This window comes from Lolium perenne, chromosome 4 (genome assembly GCF_019359855.2).
Source record: "Lolium perenne isolate Kyuss_39 chromosome 4, Kyuss_2.0, whole genome shotgun sequence".
Lineage (NCBI taxonomy): Eukaryota > Viridiplantae > Streptophyta > Magnoliopsida > Poales > Poaceae > Lolium > Lolium perenne.
The window spans coordinates 175,348,166-175,370,870 of NC_067247.2; the positions used below are offsets into that span (position 1 = coordinate 175,348,166).

Sequence of the window (22,705 nt, forward strand, 5' to 3'; positions counted from 1 at the left end):
GCCTATGCTTATCTGCGAGCAGGTCCCTCTCCCCCAGATACTTAGCCCTAAGGATATCGGCCTGCAGACCTTGCTCCCGGCGTACGCTCTCCCGGATCCATTTGGCCATAAGGCAAACATTCATCAGCCTCGTATCCACAATCCCAAGCCCCCCCAGGCATTTCGGCTTGCACATGGCCGACCATCTGACCCAATGGTATTTACGCTTAGCCCCGTTTGCTTCCCAATAGAAACGGGACCTGGCCTTATCAAACAAGCCGTGCATGCCCTCCCCCAAGAGGTTCACTGCCATCGCATGTAGCGGCAGGCTCGACAAACAAGCGTTGATGAGGGTGAGCCTCGCGGCCGAGGACATCAGCTTTCCCATCCAAGGATCCGCACGCTTTGCAACCTTGGTAGTCAGCGGACCCCAGTCCGAAGCTCGCAGCGCACGGTCACTCACCGGCAAACCTAGATAGGTGAAAGGGAAGGTGCCTCTCTTTCAGTTAAGCATGTTGGCAATCCTAGTCCCCTCAGCCACATCCCCACCAATCAGCATTACCTCACTCTTATGGAAGTTGATCCTGAGGCCCGACATATTCTCGAAGCAGAGAAGTATGTATTTGAGGTTAGCGATGGCAAGATCATCCGGCTGGAACATGATGATGGTATCATCCGCATATTGCAAATGGGATACCCCCCCCCCCCCAGGTATCAAGTGTGGGATTAACCCAGTAATATGACCCGCCTCTCTGGCTTTGTCAAGGATGGAGGCGAGGGCTTCCACCACGAAGTCAAAGAGGAGAGGGGACAACGGGTCCCCCTGACGCACCCCTCGACCATTACGGAAGAAGTTCCCTACTTCCCCGTTTATAGTGATCGCCGTCTGGCCCCCCGAGACCAGACCAAGCGCTCTGTGAACCCACCCTGGTTCAAAGCCTTTGCGGAGAAGAACTTCCCGCAAGAAGGCCCAGTTCACCCGGTCATAAGCCTTCTCAAAGTCCAATTTTAAGAAGACTCCCCGGAGCTTCTTGGACTTGGTCTCATGAATGATCTCCTGCAAAGCCAGGATCCCTTCATGGATGTGACGACCCCGAATAAAAGCCGATTGGGTGAGGCTAATCGTCCTATGCGCAATCGGAGATAACCTAATCACATACGCTTTTGCCACAAACTTGAAAATCACATTAATAAGCGCAATTGGCCTAAACTGTCGAATATCGTTCGCCCCAGGAACCTTGGGAATGAGGGATAGGACCCCCATATTGAGTCTGGCAATGTCTACTCTCCCCAGAGCAAAGTCGTTGGCTATTGCCAGAATAAGAGGCTTAGCCAATTGCCAGAACTCCTTGAAGAAGAACATCGGGAACCCGTCCGGTCCCGGCGCTGTATCCAACTTCATGCTAGCCAGGACATTGTCTATCTCCTCCCCAGAGAAGGTGAGCATAAGGCAGTCATTATCCCTGTCCGACACGCGCCGAATAGCATGCCAGATGGAGGGAGAGAGCATCAGAAGGCTCGGCTCACTCTGTGTCCCCATCAGACCTCTGTAGAAGTCATAGATGTGTCCCTGCAGCTCCCTCTCACCAGTAATGGTCCCTGAGTCACTGATGAGGCTCGGAATAGCACACTTTCTCCGCCGGCCGTTGGCGAAGGCGTGGAAGAAGGCCGTGTTCGCATCCCCCTGGATGAGCCAATTGGCCCTACTGCGCTGCCTCCAATACTCTTCCTCCACCCTAGAAAGGTGGAGGAGTTGGCCCTCGAGATGGTACCGCAACGCCCAGCCTTCATCGTCTAGGCCCACATGGTCCGCAACACCATCAAGTTCCCGGATCTGTGCCAAGATGTCCGCCTTGAGGTCGCGATCCTCCCTCCCAAAGTTGGTCCCCCAGCCTCTCAGGAATTGTCTAAGGCCTGCGGCAATGCGGTGCCAAATCGTAACCGGGTACTGACACTGGGCCGCGTCTCTCAATAGCCTCTGCCATCGGAGCACCACCAAATCATGGAACTCCGGCTTCTCCAGCCATCCTTTCTGGAAGAAGAACCGGGAACTCCTTTTGCCTAACTCCTCCCCGGAGCTAAGAACAAGAGGGGAGTGGTCTGACCCGATAATGGTATCAGCCACCAAAGAACACAAGGGGAAAAGGCCTTCCCACTCGGGGGAGACCAACACCCTGTCAAGGACACAGCGCACGGGGGAGAGCTGTTTGTTGGTCCACGTGTACCGCGCCCCGGTCCTGCGAATCTCACTGTCGGGGGGAAGACCCCGGATAGGGCAATGGACGTGGAGCAGCCGGCTGGCCACCGGCCGGCTCGCGGCAAAGGCCGGCTGAGGAGCAGCCGGCTGGCGCCGTGGCCGGCTGGTCCGGAAGCCGGTTGGCTCTAGGTCCTAGTCGGCCTGGCTGCGGCCACCAATGCTGTAGCTGGGCCGGCTTCTACAAGCCATATCCGACTGGGGTTTGTACCTCAGACCGACTCGAGGCTGGCGAGTCTTGCACTGGAAGGAACCGGGTTGGTGATCCGGGTTCCCAAAGTCCACGCTGACTCCATCTTCCGTAAAGCGCGGGGCACTGTGGAGCAATAGTGCCACGCGCCGGACAGGCCGTCAGGGCTTACGACGATCCGTACTGGCTACAGTGGCTGACGGAGACAGGGACACCTCCTCTCCATACCGCTGACCGTGGCAGTCGGATGGGACAGGCCACGATGCCTCAACCACTCCTGACGTCACCGCCTCGGGAAGGAGCGGAAGCCGGAGCCGGCCAAGCCGGCCAAGAACTATAGGGTCTTATATGTAAAGTGCCGGTGCCTATATAAGCCGCACTACCCCCTCTCGTGCAGGGGGATCGATCATTTATTACGTACACCCACCTACAGAGCTGCCCTGTGAGAGAGACCATCGTCTCCCTTAGCCTCTCAGGAGCAGCCGGACACAGCTCTAGGAGCACCATTGTATCGTGTGATCATCATATACACTCATAGCAGGAGTAGAGGTTTTACCTCCATCGGAGGGCCTCGAACCTGGGTACGTCGCCGTGTCGCTCGTGCCCATACCCGCATCCGGATACCGCCGTGAGATCCCTCAGGAACCACTTCGATTAGCCACCCTATGGCATATGCCGTGACGATACCACGACATTTGGCGCCCACCGTGGGGCCTTCAGCATCCTCGGCCGGTGTCTTCATCCGGACGGGCCTCACCATCACCACCGGCGAGCGAGTCGCTTCAGGCTTGATCTGGAGATTCGGCTCCCTCAACTGCGTCAGCGACAACGGCTGGCTGCTTCGCTGACCGCCCTTTCCCAGCCGGCGGCAGCGTCATCTCCTTCGGCGGCTTCGACGTCTACGTCGCCACCGTCGCACCGCCGCGTTACCCGCGGCAGGTGCTGCGCTGCGCTAGCCCTCCTCCGCGAGCCGGCAGCAGCGCTCCCGCCGGCCCCGCCGTCGTGCAAGTCATGATGGCTGGCGATGAGCTCCCCACCAAGAACCCGCGCATGCGCGGCCCCAACTTGGAGCGCAACATCGACCCCAACGCCTCCGGCTCAGGCCCGAAAGCGCCACCACCACCGTCCCGGCTGGATACAGTCCGGGCAAAACTGAGCACCCCGCTCACGCCTGGTGCAGACCCCACCGCCATCGAGGCGGACTTGGAGGCGCACCGCCGCCTCCTCCTCAAGCAAACCGAAGAACTGGCTGCTGCTAAGCGCCAGATGGAGATCACCCAGCGCGAATACAACCGCGCCCACGGCCTCACTCCAGGCGGCGACGAGCCAAGCCGAGCCGGCCATATCCGCCGCAGGGGCCGCGACCTTGGCGCTGAGATCGCCCGCGACGGCGCTCCTTCGCCGGCTCCGTCCGCGGAGCTCCCCGTCTACAACACCCCCGACAAGAACGTGCGCGCGGCAGAAGCCGCCGCGGAAGAGCTGAACCGCCTCGAAGGCGAAGAGTTACGCCGCCAGACCAGGCGGGTGACTGAGCTGCTCAATGCAGCCAACAGGCAGATCGCCGACCCCAGGTATGTCAATGCCACCAGAGCTTCTCACGCTCGTGGAGCTGCAGGCAACGACAGGGAAGGCGCCAGGGACACGGCCGAGTCCGCCTCCCCAACACCAAGCCGGCACCGTGACTCCCGGGCCACGCATGCAAGCTCGGGCCGGTCAAGCTACCAGCCGAGCGGCAGCAGCCGCAGCCGGCCCCCTCCGAGCCGGAACCAGGAGCAAGACTCCGGGCCCCGCCGTCATCACCGGCCGGCTCCAGAAGCAAGCGGCGCGCGCCAGCCGGCACACTCCCGGCTGGGCCCGCGCATCGAGCCCACCGACGCCCGGGACCGCCTCGACCGGCTGGTTCAATCCCGCATCGCGGAAGAAGAGGGGCCAGCCGGCCCAAAATGCTTCGGGCCGCGGATCCTCAACGAGCCCATGGTCGACGGCTTTCAGCTCCCGCGCGACACCCCCAAGTACGACGGCACCGCCAAGCCGGAAGACTGGCTGCTGGACTACTCCACGGCAGTCGGCATCGCCAAGGGCAACAAGCGCTGGGCTGTGCGCTACTCCCCCCTCATGCTACTCGGCTCCGCCCGCACGTGGCTCAACAACCTGCCAGCCGGCAGCATAAACGGCTGGCTGGACTTCGAAGCCGCCTTCATCAGCAACTTCACCGGCACTTATCGCCGGCCGGGTCGCCCTCAACAGCTTGAGATGTGCAAGCAGGGCCCGGACGAGACGGATCGCGCGTACCTGACGCGCTGGTGCGAGATGCGCAACTCTTGCGAGGGCGTGCACGAGATGCAGGCATCAGCTTCTTCATGGGAGGCTGTCGGCCCAACACCATGCTGTGGCACAAGTTGCGCCGCAGTGACCCCAAGTCGATGGCCGCCTTGATGGCCATCGCCGACAAGTACGCGCTGGCTGAGGAAGCCGGCAAGGCGCCGGCTGACGTTTCGCCGGCCCCCACCAGACGGGACAACACCAAGCCGGCTGAGGGCGCCCCGCACGGCAGCCGGCGGGACAACTCCCGCGGCAAGCATCTCAGCGTCCAGCCGGACCGCCGGTGCAGCTCCGCCACCGTAACCGCGCCGTGGCGGAACAACGCGACGGCGCGCACCGCCGAAGCAAGACCGGCGGATGGAAGCCGAAGTATACCTTCGAGCAGATGCTCGACTCGCCGTGCAAGTACCACAGCGGCAAGAACCCCTCCAACCACACCACCCGCGATCGCCACTTCATGAAGCGGCCGACAAGCGGTGAACCTCTACCGCCTCCCCCGCCCCCACCAGCCGGCGGGCCGGGTGGCCAAGCCGGCGCAGAGAACGCCAACCTCGAGCACCACGAGGCTAACCAAGTGCACCATGGCGGCCGATATCTGGCCGAAGACGCCACCTACATCATCTTCACCTCCGAGCCCGAGGATAGGACGAGCCAAGAGCGCCGTTCCCTCGAGGTCAACGCGGTCATACCGCCGGTCCCCAAGCACGAAACCGGTCGAGCAGGCCATCACCTTTGATCGCCGCGACACACCGGCTGTCTGCCGAAGCCGGGCAGCTACGCCATGGTCCTCGACCCCACCATCGGCACAACCCGGCGCAGCGTGCGTTTTTCGCGCGTCCTCATCGACGGCGGCAGCAGCATCAACATCCTCTACCGCGACACCGCCCGCAAGCTGGGCATCCAGGAGGCCGAGTTGCGCCCCACCCCCACCGTCTTCCATGGCATCGTGCCAGGCCATTGCTGCCAGCCGATCGGCCGGATCACGCTGGAGGTGATGTTCGGGAAGCCGGATCACTTCCGCACCGAGAGAATCGAGTTCGAGGTGGTGGACCTCGTGAGTCCCTACCACGCGCTCCTGGGCAGGCCGGCCCTGACCAAGTTCATGGCGGTGCCCCACTATGGGTACCTGAAGATGAAGCTGCTTGGCCCCAAGGGGGTCATCACCGTAGCCGGCGACTATCGCCGCTCCATGGACTGCGCCACGCAGAGCTCCAAGATGGCCCAGACGCTGGTCATCGCCACCGAGAAGCAGCTCATCCACGACGCCGTCGCCTCGCCAAAGCCGCGCGAGACAGACATGCCGGCTGCGGGCAACCCGGCTGGGACGACTCACTTCCAGCCGGCCGACAACACCAAGAAGATCTGCTGGACCCGGCGCAGCCGGACAAGTTCGTCACCATCGGTACCGGCTTGAACAAGAAATAGGAAAGCGAGCTCACCAGCCTTCCTCCGTGAGAATCGGGACATCTTCGCATGGACTCCAAGAGACATGCCGGGTGTGCCGAGGGAGTTGGCTGAGCACCACCTCCACGTCCGGCCCGAAGCCAAGCCGGTGAAGCAGCCTCTCAGGCGCTTCGCCGAAGAACGAAGGAAGGCCATCGGTGAAGAAATCGCCCGGCTCCTAGCTGCCGGCTTCATCATGGAAGTGCTGCACCCGGACTGGTTGGCGAACCCGGTCCTGGTTTTGAAGAAGAACTGCTCCCCGGCGCATGTGTATCGACTACACCAGCCTGAACAAGGCGTGCCCAAAGGATCCCTTTCCCCTGCCGCGCATAGATCAAGTCATAGACTCGATCGCCGCCGCGAATCGTTGTCTTTCCTAGATGCCTATTCAGGCTACCACCGCATTCCTTTGAATCCGGATGATCAAATAAAGACTTCGTTCATTACCCCGTATGGGGCTTATTCTACACGACTATGCCGTTCGGCTTGAAAATGCAGCGCCACCTACCAAAGGTGCATGCAAAAATGCTTGCAGGATCAAATCGGCAGAAACGTTCACGCATATGTGGATGATGTCGTTGTAAAGACCAAGGAGACGACTACCCTCCTTGATGACCTGAGAGAAACCTTCACCAATCTGAGAAGATTCCGGATGAAGCTCAACCCGGCCAAGTGCACATTCGGCGTGCCGTCTGGCCAGCTCCTTGGCTACCTCGTCTCTCAGCGAGGGATCGAAGCCAACCCGGACAAGATCAGTGCCCTGGAGAAGATGGAACTGCCGCAGTGCCTCAAGGACGTCCCGTAAGTTTGCCGGCTGCCTGGCTTCCTTGAGCCGCTTCGTCAGCCCGGCCGGGGGAGAAGGCACTGCCCCTGTATCAATTGATGAGGAAGGCGGACAAATTCGTCTGGTCACCGCAGGCGGATGAAGCTTTCCGTGACTTGAAGCGCGTACTCTCAACCGCGCCAATCCTTGCAACGCCGGGTTCAATGGAGCCGATGCTGTTGTACATCGCAGCCACCAACCGAGTGGTTAGCGTTGTCCTGGTGGTGGAGCGCAAAGAAGCTGACAACAGGGAGCAGCTGGTTCAGCGCCCAGTCTATTACCTTAGCGAAGTGCTCTCCCCGAAATAAACAAAATTACCCCCACTACCAGAAGGTCACCTACGGCGTCTACATGGCGGCCAAGAAGCTCAAGCACTACTTCCAAGAGCACCCCATCAGGGTGGTGGCCACAGCGCCCTTGGCGAAAATCATCGGCAGCAAGGATGCCAACGGCCGGGTTGCCAAGTGGGCCCTGGAGCTAGCCGCCCACACCATCCTCTACGAGCCACGCACAGCCATCAAGTCGCAGATCCTAGCCGACTTCTTCGTCGACCGGGCTGAGATGCGCACCTGCCGCCCGTGCCGGATTCCACACACTGGAAGATGCACTTCGACGGCTCGAAGATGCGCAATGGTTTGGGAGCCGGCATCGTCATCACCTCTCCTAAGGGAGACCGTCTGGACTACGTCCTGCAGATCCACTTCGCCGCATCCAACAATGTGGCGGAATATGAAGCGCTCATTCATGGGCTGAAGCTGGCCAAGGAGATTGGCGTGCGTCGCATACTCTGCTTCGGCGACTCCGACTTGGTCATACAGCAAGCATCTGGCGACTGGGACGCGAAGGACGCCAACATGGCCTCATACCGCTTCCACGTCCAGCAGTTATCCGGCTTCTTCGACGGCTGCGAATTCCACCACGTGCCACGAGCAAACAACGAGGCGGCTGATGCCTTGTCCAAGATTGGCTCAACCCGGCAAGCTATTCCGCCGGTGTCGCCTTGGTGGTTCTCAAGAAGCCGTCCATCATAGCGTCACCGGACTCGGATTCTAGATTCGTGCCGGCTGACTCGGGGCTGCTCAGCCGAACCCGGGGCTTCATCGCCCAAGTCGGGGGCTAACAAGCCAAACCCGCCGGCTACCATGCCGAACCCGGGGACTTCTCAGTCCAACCCGGGGGCTTCATCGCCAAACTCGGGGGCTAGCAAGCCGAACCCGCCGGCTAGCAAGCCGAACCCGGCGACCATGCAGTCGAACCCGGAAGCTCCCACGCAGGAGGCCCCGTTGGTTAGCGTATTCGAGATAAGATGCGTACCTTCATGGGCACAAGAATTCCTCTCCTACCTCACCGACGGTGTGCTGCCTGATGATAGAGTCCAGGCCAGGCAGATTGAGAGAAGGGCCAAGGCCTATACCATCATCAACCACCAGCTGTACAAACGCAGCGTAAGTGGGGTGTTCCAGTGGTGCGTCGAGCCGGCTGAAGGGATTGAACTCCTACGAGAAATCCATCAAGGAGAGTGCGGACATCACGCCTCATCCAGAGCCATAGTGGCCAAAGCCTTCCGGCACGGTTTTTATCGGCCGATCGCGCTCAGAGACGCAGAGGATTTGGTGAAGAAGTGCAACGGCTGTCAGCGCTTCGCAAAGCAGAGACACCAGCCGGCTTCCGCCTTGAAAACCATCCCCATCACATGGCCATTTGCCGTATGGGGCTTGGATATGGTAGGCCCATTCAGAACAGCGCGAGGCGGCATGACACATCTCTTGGTGATGATTGACAAATTCACCAAGTGGATCGAAGCCAAGCCAATCAAGAAACTGGACGGGTCCACAGCCGTCACATTCCTCAAGGAAATCATTGTGAGATTCGGCTACCCCCACACCATCATCACCGACAACGGCACCAACTTCTCCCAAGGCATCTTCTCTCGCTATTGCGGGGAAATGGGGATCCGGATGGCCCTATCTTCCGTGGCACACCCAGAGTCCAACGGACAAGTGGAGAAGGCTAACGGCTTAGTCCTAGCCGGCATCCGGCCCCGACTGGTGGAGCCGCTCGAGCGAGCAGCCGGCTGCTGGATCGAAGAACTGCCCAATGTGCTGTGGAGCCTGCGCACAACGACAAACCGCTCAGTCGGCTTCACACCATTTTTCCTCGTATACAGGGCCGAAGCCGTCCTGCCGACTGATATCGAGCATGATGCGCCAAGGATCAAGCTCTACACAGAAGCCGAAGCCAAAGAAGCTCGCGAAGATGGAGTTGACCTGGTCGAAGAGGCCCGGCTGCTGGCTGAGTCTAGATCTACTATCTACCAGCAAAGCCTCCGACGCTATCACAGCCGGAAGGTCCAGCCCTTGGCATTCCGAGAAGGAGACCTAGTGCTCCGACCGATCCAATGGACAGCCGGACAAAGCATAAACTGTCATCCCCATGGGAGGGTCCCTTCATCGTGAGCAAGGCAGTAGGCAATGATTCCTACTATCTCATAGATGCCCAAGAGGCTAAGAAAAACAAGCCGGACAAGGCTGACGAGGAGACTAAACGTCCCTGGAATGTCAGGTTACTCCGCCCATTTTACACATGAGAGCAGGAATGTATGTATCCCTTGTATCCCTTTTGTAAGTTATGAAAAAGCTTGCGCCGAGAGCGCCGTTTCCGACAAGTTTTTCGCGTACTTTACCTTGTTTCGCCAATTGGCTTGAACCCTCTCACGCGGTCGGCTCAGTAACGTGATCCGGTTTCCGACAGCCGGCTTCCGATCCAGCTACAGACCGCAACCCGGCTGTCCGGCTGGCGGGAGTAAGGCCTAGGGAGCCGGCACGCGAAAAACGACTAAGGGAAAGAGTAAAAGCGAATTGACTTGCAACTTTTCATAAAAGTGCCGGATTGCCGAATTCAGCTCGGTCGACTGAAATCTGTCGCCCTCACCCAGCGGCCCGCTCTTGATCCGGCGACGGATCGCAAGTCGGACGTACGACCGGCAAGGGCACAGCCAAAGAGTGGGGCGGATGGGAAAAAGCGAACGAGTCGAAAGAAAGCAACTCGGCACGCAAAATGATTAACAAACACATTAAAGTGTGACATAATTAAAGGGCGATAATATTGTCTTACATATGCACCCGGCATCCCGGGGATTTAACGAATTGTCTTGCAAAAGCAACAATCGAAAGACAGGTAGAAGCTAAGCACCGGCTGGACCAGGACCAGCCGGAGGAGCATCAGCAGAGCCGGCTGCCGGATCATCCTCGGGCACGTCGTCCGCCTCCTCGTCCTCAGCCTCCTCCTCCTCGTCGTCAGACGGCGGATTCGGGTCCGCGATGAAGATGGACTTGTCGACGAAGTCGGCAATGGCGCAGGCGCGGGCAAGCCGAGCAGTCTTGTTCTCCGCCGGGAGCTTGTCCTCCACGTCGGCGCACCGGAACTCCAACTGGTCGAGGCTAACCTCGTTATACCAGGAGAGCACAAAAGATAGCGCCATATCGGCTCCGGCGCGCGTGGCCGACTCCTTCCAGTCCAAGAAGCGGTCGGGAGCCCTGTCCAGCCAAGCGATGAGATTGGAGAGATCTTCCGGCAGCGTCTCCGTCGGCCACAGCAGTCGGACCAGCTCCTCCGCCGCCTTCCGTAGCTCCCAGCCAAGCTTGGTGACCGGCTCCACGCGGGCGGCGATGGACGCCAGATAGTCGTCCATGGTGAAGCAGTCGGAGCTCTGCTCCCCAGTGGCCTGCCGGCGATCCTCCCGCGCCCTGCCAACAGCCGCTAACGCCTCCTCCTGCGCCTCAGGGAAGGCCGCTGCATAGAAGAAAAGCATGTCAGAAGCCATCAAAGCCGAAATAAGCTGAAAAATGCAAATTTTCGAAGTCCTAAAGTAAGCCTGGCGGCAGCCGGCAAGATCCGACTGCCCCCAGCCTGAAGATGGAGATTCCGAAGTTCCAAAGTAAGCCTGGAGGCAGCCGGCAAGAACCGACTGCCCCCAGCCCGAAGATGGAGATTTCGAAAAAGTCAAGTTTCTGCCGCCGGCTGCCAACCTAAGCCGGCAGCCGACGGCCGAAAGCCGGAAAAAGGGAAGGCATAAGACAAAAGACTCACCCGCCAAGCCGCGGTCGAGCGCGCTAAGTTCCCCCAACCACCGCTTGGCGGTGGCCGACAGCTCGTTGGACTTGGTGGTCACCTCTTGCTGGAGCGAAAGCCGTTGCCGCTCCACCTCCTCCAACCGCTTGCTCAGACCCTCCAGCTTTTCCTCCTGTTCCTTCTTGAGGGCGGCAAGTTCCTTGAGATGGTTAGCCTCAAGAAGGCGCAGCCGTTTCAGCTCCCCGTCAGCCCACCTTCAGCTTGGCGGCAGCAGCCCGGTTCGCTTCCTCACTTGTGGCGCATTGAGCGCGGGCAACTCGGAGGTCCGACTCAAGCTGCGGGATCCGGGCGGCCTCAGCTGCAAGCCGGCAAAAATGGGCCGTCAGTAAAAAAGAAACTCACAGGAAAAGCAAGTCAAAAGAGAGAAGGCCTCACCCTTGACAGCCTCCAGCTCGCGAGCCAAGCCGGCTCGCTCGATCTTGGCCTTGTGGTAGCTAGTCACCACCTTGTTGTACAAGACGGTGCGTCGCTCCGTAACCGCCTGAAAGAAACAATCAGATATCCAGACGAAACCCGGACCGGCTCCAAGCAGCCGGACCATGCCTCGGAGGGCTACCAGGATAATAACAAAATTGCAAAAACAAGAAGACACCTACCTTGTCAGCATCCTCCAGTGTTGCTAGCTGGGCAAGGGCCTCGGCGGCCTTGTTCTTAAGGCTGGCCCGAGCCGGAGAAGACCATCTTCATGGGCGCCGCACCAGGCTGTCCCTCCCGGTTGAACACCTCGCAAGAATCCGCCTTGTGCCACGCAGCCTCCATGGTGCCAGCCGAGCCAAGGCTGGAGTCAGAGGCAGACGGCACATGCAGCAGCCGGGCCCCCTTGGCCACATGAAGGCCCTCAGTTGGGCCCGGCGGGCCCTTCGTCCTTACCAGCGCCCGGGAGTCGGCGTCCTTCGAGTGCGCCGGCTCCTCCCTCGCCGGCTCCTTCCCGGTCGGCTCCCTCCTCGTCGGCTCCGAAGCTGGAGGCGGCGCGGTCGCCGATCGGCCCGGTGGGAGCCGTCGCATCCGGCGCTTGAGGCGCTCCTTCCGGGGAGCTCTCCAGCACCACGACGTTGGGCGCGGGCCCGCCGACTCCGGTCGAAGGCGGCGCAGCCACCAGCTCCAGCTCCGGCCGCAGATGGCATGCCCCTGCCAGCTCCGGCTGCTCGCTCCACAAACGGGGCGCGGCGCGGAACATGTCGTCTAGGGTCGGCCGGCGCGCCGATCGACCCTGGTCTCCGCCGCTGTGCGCCGCAGAAGGCGCGCAGAAGAAGACGCCCGCAGAAGGTGGCGTGGCCGCAGCGGCACGTTAGCAGCCGGCGGCGTGCGCGCGCGTGCCGAAGGTTGCGGGGTTGGCTCCCTCCTTTGCCGCTGAAGCGGCGACGTGACGGGAGGAGCCTGCCGAGAGCCGCCTCCCTGGGTAAACTTAATCGTGGCCCTAGTTGAACAAGCAAGAAAAGATAAGTACAGAGAGGAAGGAAAGAAAATGAATCAAACAACAAAGGAAAAAGAACTCACCCGGCTTTCTCCGGGACCTTCTTGGGCGCCAGCCGGCGCTGTTTCTTGGCCCTCGCCTCCGAAGCGGCCGTAGACCCGACGCCGGCCCGCTTCCTCCCCTTCGGCGCAGAAGTCGCCGTGCTCGTAGGCGGCACCGCGCGCAGAGGCACCGCCGGGATGGGCCCCGTGCCGGATTGGGCCGGCTCCGACGGCTCAAGCTCCTGCTCCTGCTCCTGCTCCTGCTCATGCTCAGGCGAGGGCGGCGGGTTATGCTCCCCCTAGCCGCCCTGATCCTGCACCACCGGCAGATCGTCGTCGCCGGCTTGGTCGCCGGCTAGGTCAGCCGGGTCGATGTGATCCGGCGTCCAGACCTTCGTCGCCAAGTCGCCATCCTCGATGCCTTGGCGGGTGAAAAGCTGAAAACAACAAGATAAATATCAAGTCGGCCACGCAGCCGCAAGCCGGAAGACGGCAAAAACGTTAAACTTACCAGTTCAGGCGGCTGCTCCCGGCTGTAAGGCGGCAGTCCCAATTCCAGCTTGTCCGGCATGTTGGCCTTGGTGATGTTGTTCACCCGGTGAGCCACCTGGGACTTGGAGAGCTCCACCTTCGACGTCCGTGTCGGGTCGAGCCGGCCGGACATATGGCCGATCTTGTGGACGCGCCACTGGAGCGGTATGACCCGGCGCGAGATGTAGGTGCAGAGGAGGTCCTCGGCACTCAGCCGGCCCTCCGCGACGCACTCGCCCAGGAAGTCCCACAGGAGGTTCACCTCCGCGTCCGGGTCCGAGGACTTGGGGTTGTAGCCCCAGTTGATCCGGCCGACTAGCGGGGCCGGGTTGTATTCCGGCAGGTTGAGCCGGTCGAAGGCCGGGCTCTCGTTCCGCACATAAAAGAAAGACATCTGCCAATTCTTTACAGAATCGACAGTCGGAATCCGCGGGAAGGACGTACCCGTGCGAGGATAGATGGAGGCGGCGCCGCAGGTCCTCAGGCGGCCTTCGGTCGTCTGCGCCTTGATGTAGAAGAGCCGGCTCCAAAACTCCACGTCCGGCCACAAGCCGGCGTAGCCTTCCATGAAGGCCACGTAGCAGCTGAGGAGGATCATGGCGTTGGCCGGCAGGTGGTGCGGCTGCAGGCCGAAGTGGTCGAGGAACCGGCGGAAGAAGTTGGAAGCCGGCAGACCCAATCCGCGGTCAAGATGCGCGCCGAAGACCACGCGTTCGCCGGGCTCCGGCCGAGGCTCCTTCTCCGCGCCCGGCGCCCTGGTAATCACCCCCGCCGGGATGCGGCGGAGGCGCACGAGCCGGGCAATGTCGTCCTCCTGCATATAGGAACCCTTCCAGGAGCCGCTCGGCTGGGCCATCGAGGACGAAGAAGAAGAGGAGGTCCAGGAGAGGCGGAAGGGCGAAGAAGAGCCGCTCCTCGCCGGAGGAGATCGCGGTGGAGAAGGGCGCGCCGTCGATGCGCGTGGCCCCGTGGCGCCGGATTGGCGGGTTTGCGGCGGCAGCTCGGCGGAAGATCGTCGGGGCAACCGCTCGCTGAGGTTCGCTAGAAGAACGGAAGAGGAACGGCGTCGGAGCAGCGAAGAGCTCGAGTGAAGAGAAGGAGCGAGGCAGGAGCGCGAGGAGGAAGAAAGGGGCAAGTGCCGCCTCGATACCGCCCCCGCGGCATTTATAGCCGACCGCGGCGGGCGGTTGGCCTCAGTGGCCGACGTGGGCCACGTCTCCGGATTTACTGCGCCGTAACTCCTCCCACGACCGCTACCGTTACCAGAAACGGCCACACCACGTCGCCCACTACCGCACCGGATCCGGAGGGACATTGATGTGACCAGACGAACCGACCGCATGCCAGGCGTCGATCACCAAGTCGGGCGCAGGGCCCGAGGCGGCGGAGACTCCGGCGCGCCGCAAGCCGGAGCCGGACGATAAGTTCCATCCGAACCAAAATTCGTCAGCAAGGCGGAGACGCCATCAGATCTTGCGAGAAAGCAAAAACTATACAAGTGTAAAAAGCGGCCGGCTGGGAGCAGCCGGCAGGAACGAGCCGGATGAGGGCGCAGCCGGCTGAAAGGAAATCCTCAGTCGGCCCCTCCAAGTGCCGTCAAATATATTCAAGAAGCCAGGAAAACCTGCCTAGGTCCTTCTAAACGCAGGACCTTGCCAGCTTCGGGGGCTAATGTCGGGGGGAAGACCCCGGATAGGGCAATGGACGTGGAGCAGCCGGCTGGCCACCGGCCGGCTCGCGGCAAAGGCCGGCTGAGGAGCAGCCGGCTGGCGCCGTGGCCGGCTGGTCCGGAAGCCGGTTGGCTCTAGGTCCTAGTCGGCCTGGCTGCGGCCACCAATGCTGTAGCTGGGCCGGCTTCTACAAGCCATATCCGACTGGGGTTTGTACCTCAGACCGACTCGAGGCTGGCGAGTCTTGCACTGGAAGGAACCGGGTTGGTGATCCGGGTTCCCAAAGTCCACGCTGACTCCATCTTCCGTAAAGCGCGGGGCACTGTGGAGCAATAGTGCCACGCGCCGGACAGGCCGTCAGGGCTTACGACGATCCGTACTGGCTACAGTGGCTGACGGAGACAGGGACACCTCCTCTCCATACCGCTGACCGTGGCAGTCGGATGGGACAGGCCACGATGCCTCAACCACTCCTGACGTCACCGCCTCGGGAAGGAGCGGAAGCCGGAGCCGGCCAAGCCGGCCAGTAAACTATAGGGTCTTATATGTAAAGTGCCGGTGCCTATATAAGCCGCACTACCCCCTCTCGTGCAGGGGATCGATCATTTATTACTTTCACCCACCTACAGAGCTGCCCTGTGAGAGAGACCATCGTCTCCCTTAGCCTCTCAGGAGCAGCCGGACACAGCTCTAGGAGCACCATTGTATCGTGTGATCATCATATACACTCATAGCAGGAGTAGAGGTTTTACCTCCATCGGAGGGCCTCGAACCTGGGTACGTCGCCGTGTCGCTCGTGCCCATACCCGCATCCGGATACCGCCGTGAGATCCCTCAGGAACCACTTCGATTAGCCACCCTATAGCATATGCCGTGACGATACCACGACACTCACGAAGCGCCAGAGAAGCAATGCAGTCATTGAATCTCTGGACTCGCTGCCAGTCGATGTTGTCATTGTTCTTGTCCTCCGATCCCCTGATTAGGTTAAAGTCCCCTCCCACTACCAACGGGAAGGGACAGGCGGTGACTGCCGCTGAGAGCTCCCCCAAGAAGTCGGCGGTTCTGCGGTGATCCGCGGGGCCATACACCACGAAGATCGACCACCGAGACGAGTTGCTCAGTTGCAGAACATCCGCCCGGATGAAGAAGGCACCCCCATGCCACTCCAAGACCTCAAACGCGTCCTCATTAACCCCGAGGAGCAAGCCACCCGAGCGTCCCTGCGCGGGGGTGAACTTCCAGGCAAATCTGCCATGCGGGTCCACGCTCAGAAGTTCCGCGGGGGTAAAAGACGCCTTGATGGTCTCTTGTAAGCCAACAAAATCCAGCCTTTCTCGGGAAATAAAATCCTTAATCTGCGTCCGTCGTCCCGGCCGACCGAACCCACAGATGTTGTAGAAGCCCGCCCGCATCACGCACGGGCTCCCTTCCTCCGCCCACGGCGGGAAGCCAACACGGCCTTGGAGCGCCCCAAGTTGGGCTGGGGCGCAGCCAGTATAGGGATATCCACCAACGTGGACTCCGGCTCCCTATCCACCGCTGCAATAGTCCCAACTACTACAGACGACGTCGGGGCAAGGGGCACGGAGCGTGCCGCCTCCACCTCCTTGCAAAAAACCGCAAGGGCTAGCGCTGCTTGTGCCTCCTCTTTGGCCCTGATTAGGGAGAGGGCTTCCTGGGGCGAGTGCGATTCACAAGTAAAAGCAAGTCCCGAATCGTGTGTAACCTTCAGCAGGTGCTCATCGGAAACCTTAGGAAGAATAGCAAAGTCATCGAGTTTACCTGACGGGTCGAGGTTCTTGGTCGCCGTCCTCTCTTGCGCCCTCTGCAGGACCGGGGTCGCCGCGCCTGGCCCTGTGAGGCGGGCGCTCTTGCGTGCTGGCTCCGCCGGGACAGTCCTCGTGCGCCTCCTCCTCGGGACTCCAGCTCCTGGACCGTCGGACTGCGCCACCATCGCCTCGTCCAACTCCGACGCCTCCCTCATCAACTCGTCGCTGTCGAGGACCCCAATCGACACGAGCGACTCCGCCCCACCCAAGTCCTTGGACGGAGAGCCCGTTGGAGTGGTATCCTCCGAGTCCGCGGTGATGAGGGTGGAGGAGTCGAAAGGTGGGGAGGCCGGCTGAACCGGCGCGGGACCCGTCCCGACCGGCGCCTCCGGCACCAACCGACTCGCGCGCGCCTTCTCAAGAACCGCAAGGGGGGCCGGCCAGGGGAGCGCAGGTTGGTCCCGTACTGGTCCAAACCCGCCCCCATCGGCTCCTCCACAGCGGGCAGCACGGTAGCCACGTCGGCCTCGGGCGTACCCGGCTGGGCGCGGGAGCGCTTCGCGCCTCCCGGAGAGGTGGCCTGGCCATGGGAGCCGCTCGGGACCCCCCTGCCGGTGGGGCTGCCACCCTCGTGCTCACCGGCACGGTCTTCCGGCTCCTCCGAATCCTTTCGCGATGGGGAGAGATCATCCACGTCATCGTCATCCTCCTCTTCCTCATCCCGAGGGTGAGGAGGCCGTGGTGGAGAGCGTGGTGGAGCCGACCCGGACGGGTCGGCCAGGGGCTCAACATGGACGCCAATGCTGAATCCCTGCTTCTTGTGGAAAACCTGCACCACACCCTTGAGTTTGTCCGGGTTGCGACATGCAATGCGCATCCGAACGGGCTGGCGGCATCGAAGCGAGTCCTCGTCCACCTCCATCGGCCAACCCAACATCCTCATCCCTGCCAACAGGCGGCTGGCCCGACGCATCCGCTTGGGAACACCTGGGAGCTTGACCCACACCTCCTGAAGGAGCTCCACCGGGGCCGGGTCGGCGTCCGCGAGCCTGATGTCCGCCACCGTCCCACTGAGAGGTAGGAAGAGGCGTCCGCTGCGGGTGCTGAACTGCAGCGACTCGCGCGAAGGGAACAACACCGCGAACTCATTGCGGCCCACCTCCTGGACCTGCTAGTCCCAGTCAGCCTCCACCAGGTGTTGCAGTTCCCGGCTGAGGTCACCCGCCGAGAACACCACCTGGCGAAAGGAGATGACCGCCCCATTGGTCACCTCCTCAACCTCATCGTCATCTTCGTCGAAGTCCAGGTAGAAGAAGTGATACGCGTACAGCACGCGTCCGTTGGGAACCCCAAGAGGAAGGTGTGATGCGTACAGCGGCAAGTTTTCCCTCAGTAAGAAACCAAGGTTTATCGAACCAGTAGGAACCAAGAAGCACGTTGAAGGTTGATGGCGGTGGAGTGTAGTGCGGCGCAACACCAGGGATTCCGGCGCCAACGTGGAACCTGCACAACACAACCAAATTACTTTGTCCCAACGTGACAGTGAGGTTGTCAATCTCACCGGCTTGCTGTAACAAAGGATTAGATGTATAGTGAGGATGATGATTGTTTGCAGAAAACAGTAGAACAAGTATTGCAGTAGATTGTATTCGATTAAAAGAATGGACCGGGGTCCACAGTTCACTAGTGGTGTCTCTCCCATAAGAATAAGCATGTTGGGTGAACAAATTACAGTTGGGCAATTGACAAATAAAGAGGGCATGACCATGCACATACATGATATGATGAGTATTGTGAGATTTAATTGGGCATTACGACAAAGTACATAGACCGCTATCCAGCATGCATCTATGCCTAAAAAGTCCACCTTCAGGTTATCATCCGAACCCCTTCCAGTATTAAGTTGCAAACAACATACAATTGCATTAAGTATGGTGTGTAATGTAATCAACAACTACATCCTTAGACATAGCATCGATGTTTTATCCCTAGTGGCAACAACACATCCACAACCTTAGAACTTTCTGTCACTGTCCCAGATTTAATGGAGGCATGAACCCACTATCGAGCATAAATACTCCCTCTTGGAGTTACAAGCAAAAACTTGGCCAGAGCCTCTACTAGTAACGGAGAGCATGCAAGATCATAAACAACACATAGATAATAGATTGATAATCAACATAGCATAGTATTCTCTATTCATCGGATCCCAACAAACACAACATGTAGCATTACAGATAGATGATCTTGATCATGTTAGGCAGCTCACAAGATCCAACAATGATAGCACAATTAGGAGAAGACGACCATCTAGCTACTGCTATGGACCCATAGTCCAGGGGTGAACTACTCACTCATCACTCTGGAGGCGACCATGGTGGTGAAGAGTCCTCCGGGAGATGATTCCCCTCTCCGGCAGGGTGCCGGAGGCGATCTCCTGAATCCCCCGAGATGGGATTGGCGGCGGCGACGTCTCTGGAAGGTTTTCCGTATCGTGGCTCTCGGTACTGGAACTATTATCGACGAAGGCTTCTTATAGTCGGAGAGGTAGGTTTAGGGGCGACACGGGGGCCCCACACAACAGGGCCGCGCGGCCAAGGGGTGGGCCGCGCCGCCCTGTTGTGTCGGCGCCTCGTCGCCCCACTTCGTTTATCCCTCGGTGTTCTGGAAGCTTCGTGGAAAAATAAGATCCTGGGCGTTGATTTCGTCCAATTCCGAGAATATTTCCTTACTAGGATTTCTGAAACCAAAAACAGCCGAAAACAGCAACTGGCTCTTCGGCATCTCGTTAATAGGTTAGTGCCGGAAAATGCATAAATATGACATAAAGTATGCATAAAACATGTAGGTATCATCAATAAAGTGGCATGGAACATAAGAAATTATCGATACGTTGGAGACGTATCAGCATCCCCAAGCTTAGTTCCTGCTCGTCCCGAGTAGGTAAACGATAACAAAGATAATTTCTGGAGTGACATGCCATCATAATCTTGATCATACTATTGTAAGCACATGTAATGCATGCAGCGATCCAAGACAATGGTAATGACATGAGTAAACAAATGAATCATATAGCAAAGACTTTTCATGAATAGTACTTTCAAGACAAGCATCAATAAGTCTTGCATAAGAGTTAACTCATAAATCAATAAATTCAAAGTAAAGGCATTGAAGCAACACAAAGGAAGATTAAGTTTCAGCGGTTGCTTTCAACTTATAACATGTATATCTCATGGATATTGTCAACATAAAGTAATATAACAAGTGCAATATGCAAGTATGTAGGAATCAATGCACAGTTCACACAAGTGTTTGCTTCTTGAGATGGAGAGAGATAGGTGAACTGACTCAACATAAAAGTAAAAGAAAGGCCCCTTCGCAGAGGGAAGCATTGATTGCTATATTTGTGCTAGAGCTTTAGTTTTGAAAACATAGAGAGCATAAAAGTAAAATTTTGAGAGGTGTTTGTTGTTGTCAACGAATGGTAGTGGGCACTCTAACCCCCTTGCCAGACAAACCTTCAAAGAGCGGCTCCCATTTTATTTTATTTTTGGGTGGCACTCCTTCCAACCTTTGCTTTCACAAACCATGGCTAACCGAATCCTCGGGTGCCTGCCAATCAATCTCATACCATGAAGGAGTGCCTTTTTATTTTAGTTTTATTTAGATGACACTCCTCCCCACCTTTGCTTTCTCAAGCCATGGCTAACCGAATCCTTCGGGTGCCGTCCAACAATCACATACCATGGAGGAGTGTCTAATTTTGTAACATTATGATGGTTAATTAACTTGGGACTGGGAATCCCATTGCGAGCTCTTTTTGCAAAATTATTGGATAAGCGGATGAAGCCACTAGTCCATTGGTGAAAGTTGCCCAACAAGATTGAAAGATAAACACCACATACTTCCTCATGAGCTATAAAACATTGACACAAATCAGATGTAATAAATTTTGAATTGTTTAAAGTTAGCACTCAAGCAATTTACTTTGGAATGGCAGAGAAATACCATGTAGTAGGTAGGTATGGTGGACACAAATGGTATAGTGGTTGGCTCAAGGATTTTGGATGCATGAGAAGTATTCCCTCTCGATACAAGGCTTAGGCTAGCAAGGCTATTTGAAACAAACACAAGTATGAAGCGGTACAACAAAACTCACATAAAAGACATATTGTAAGCATTATAAGACTCTATACCGTCTTCCTTGTTGTTCGACCCTTACTAGAAATTATCTAGACCTTAGAGAGACCAATTATGCAAACCAAATTTTAGCAAGCTCTATGTATTTCTTCATTAATAGGTGCAAAGTATATGATGCAAGAGCTTAAACATGAGCACAACAATTGCCAAGTATCACATTATCCAAGACATTCTACCAATTACTACATGTAGCATTTCCCGTTTCCAACCATATAACAAATTAACGAAGAAGATTCAACCTTCGTCATGAATATTATGAGTAAAGCCTAAGGACATATTTGTCCATATGCAACAGCGGAGCGTGTCTCTCTCCCACACAATGAATGCTAGGATCCATTTTATTCAAACAAAACAAAAACAAAAACAAACATACGCTCCAAGCAAAGTACATAAGATGTGATGGAATAAAAATATAGTTTCACTAGAGGAACCTGATAATGTTGTCGATGAAGAAGGGGATACCTTGGGCATCCCCAAGCTTAGACGCTTGAGTCTTTTGAAATATGCAGGGGTGAACCACCGGGGCATCCCCAAGCTTAGAGCTTTCACTCTCCTTGATCATATCGTATCATCTCCCTCTCTTGATCCTTGAAAACTTCCTCCACACCAAACTCAAAACAACTCATTAGAGGGTTAGTGCACAATTAAAATTCACATGTTCATAGGTGATATAATCATTCTTAACACTTCTGGACATTGCACAAAGCTACTGAAAGATAATGGAATCGAAAAATCCATCAAGCATAGCAAAACAGGCAATGCGAAATAAAAGGCAGAATCTGTCAAAACAGAACAGTTCGTAAAGACGAATTTTATTGAGGCACCAGACTTGCTCAAATGAAAATGCTCAAATTGAATGAAAGTTCCGTACATATCTGAGGATCACTCACGTAAATTGGCATAATTTTCGGAGTTACCTACAGAGAATTAGGCCCAGATTCGTGACAGCAAAGAAATTTGTTTCTGCGCAGTAATCCAAATCTAGTATGAACCTTACTATCAAAGACTTTACTTGGCACAACAATGCAACAAAACTAAGATAAGGAGAGGTTGCTACAGTAGTAACAACTTCCAAGACTCAAATATAAAATAAAAGTGCAGTAGTAAAATCATGGGTTGTCTCCCATAAGCGCTTTTCTTTAACGCCTTTCAGCTAGGCGCAGAAAGTGTGTATCAAGTATTATCAAGAGACCAAGAATCAACATCATAATTTGTTCTAATGATAGAATGAAAAGGTAACTTCATTCTCTTTCTAGGGAAGTGTTCCATACCTTTCTTGAGAGGAAATTGATATTTAATATTACCTTCCTTCATATCAATGATAGCACCAACAGTTCGAAGAAAAGGTCTTCCCAATATAATGGGACAAGATGCATTGCATTCAGTATCCAAGACAACAAAATCTACGGGAACAAGGTTATTGTTAACGGTAATGTGAACATTATCAACTCTCCCCAAAGGTTTCTTTGTAGAATTATCAGCAAGATTAACATCCAAATAACAATTTTGCAATGGTGGCAAGTCAAGCATATTATAGATCTTTCTAGGCATAACGGAAATACTTGCACCAAGATCACATAAAGCATTACAATCAAAGTCATTGACCTTCATCTTAATGATGGGCTCCCAACCATCCTCTAGCTTCCTAGGAATAGAAGCTTCGCGTTCTAGTTTCTCTTCTCTAGCTTTTATGAGAGCATTTGTAATATGTTTCGTGAGAGCCAAATTTATAGCACTAGCATGAGGACTTTTAGCAAGTTTTTGCAAGAACTTTATAACTTCAGAGATGTGGCAATCATCAAAATCCAAACCATTATAATCTAAAGCAATGGGATCATTGTCCCCAATGTTGGAAAAAATTTCAGCATTTTTATCACAGGCAGTTTCAGCAGTTTTAGCAGTTTCACGCAGTTTTTCACGCTTTGCATTGGAAGT

The 22,705-nt window shown here is 56.9% G+C and overlaps 1 protein-coding gene across 1 annotated transcript; it reads right to left on the reverse strand.

Moving 5' to 3' along the window:
- Window positions 1–481: 481 nt before the first annotated feature.
- Window positions 482–16,213, reverse strand: LOC139839203 (uncharacterized). Its single transcript, XM_071829252.1, has 4 exons — window positions 15,810–16,213; window positions 11,101–11,336; window positions 10,557–10,803; window positions 482–2,153 (listed from the first exon to the last, which is right to left on the reverse strand). Exons 1-4 carry the CDS (start codon window positions 16,211–16,213, stop codon window positions 482–484), a joined length of 2,559 nt encoding a protein of 852 aa, XP_071685353.1.
- Between the last annotated feature and the right edge of the window lie 6,492 nt (window positions 16,214–22,705).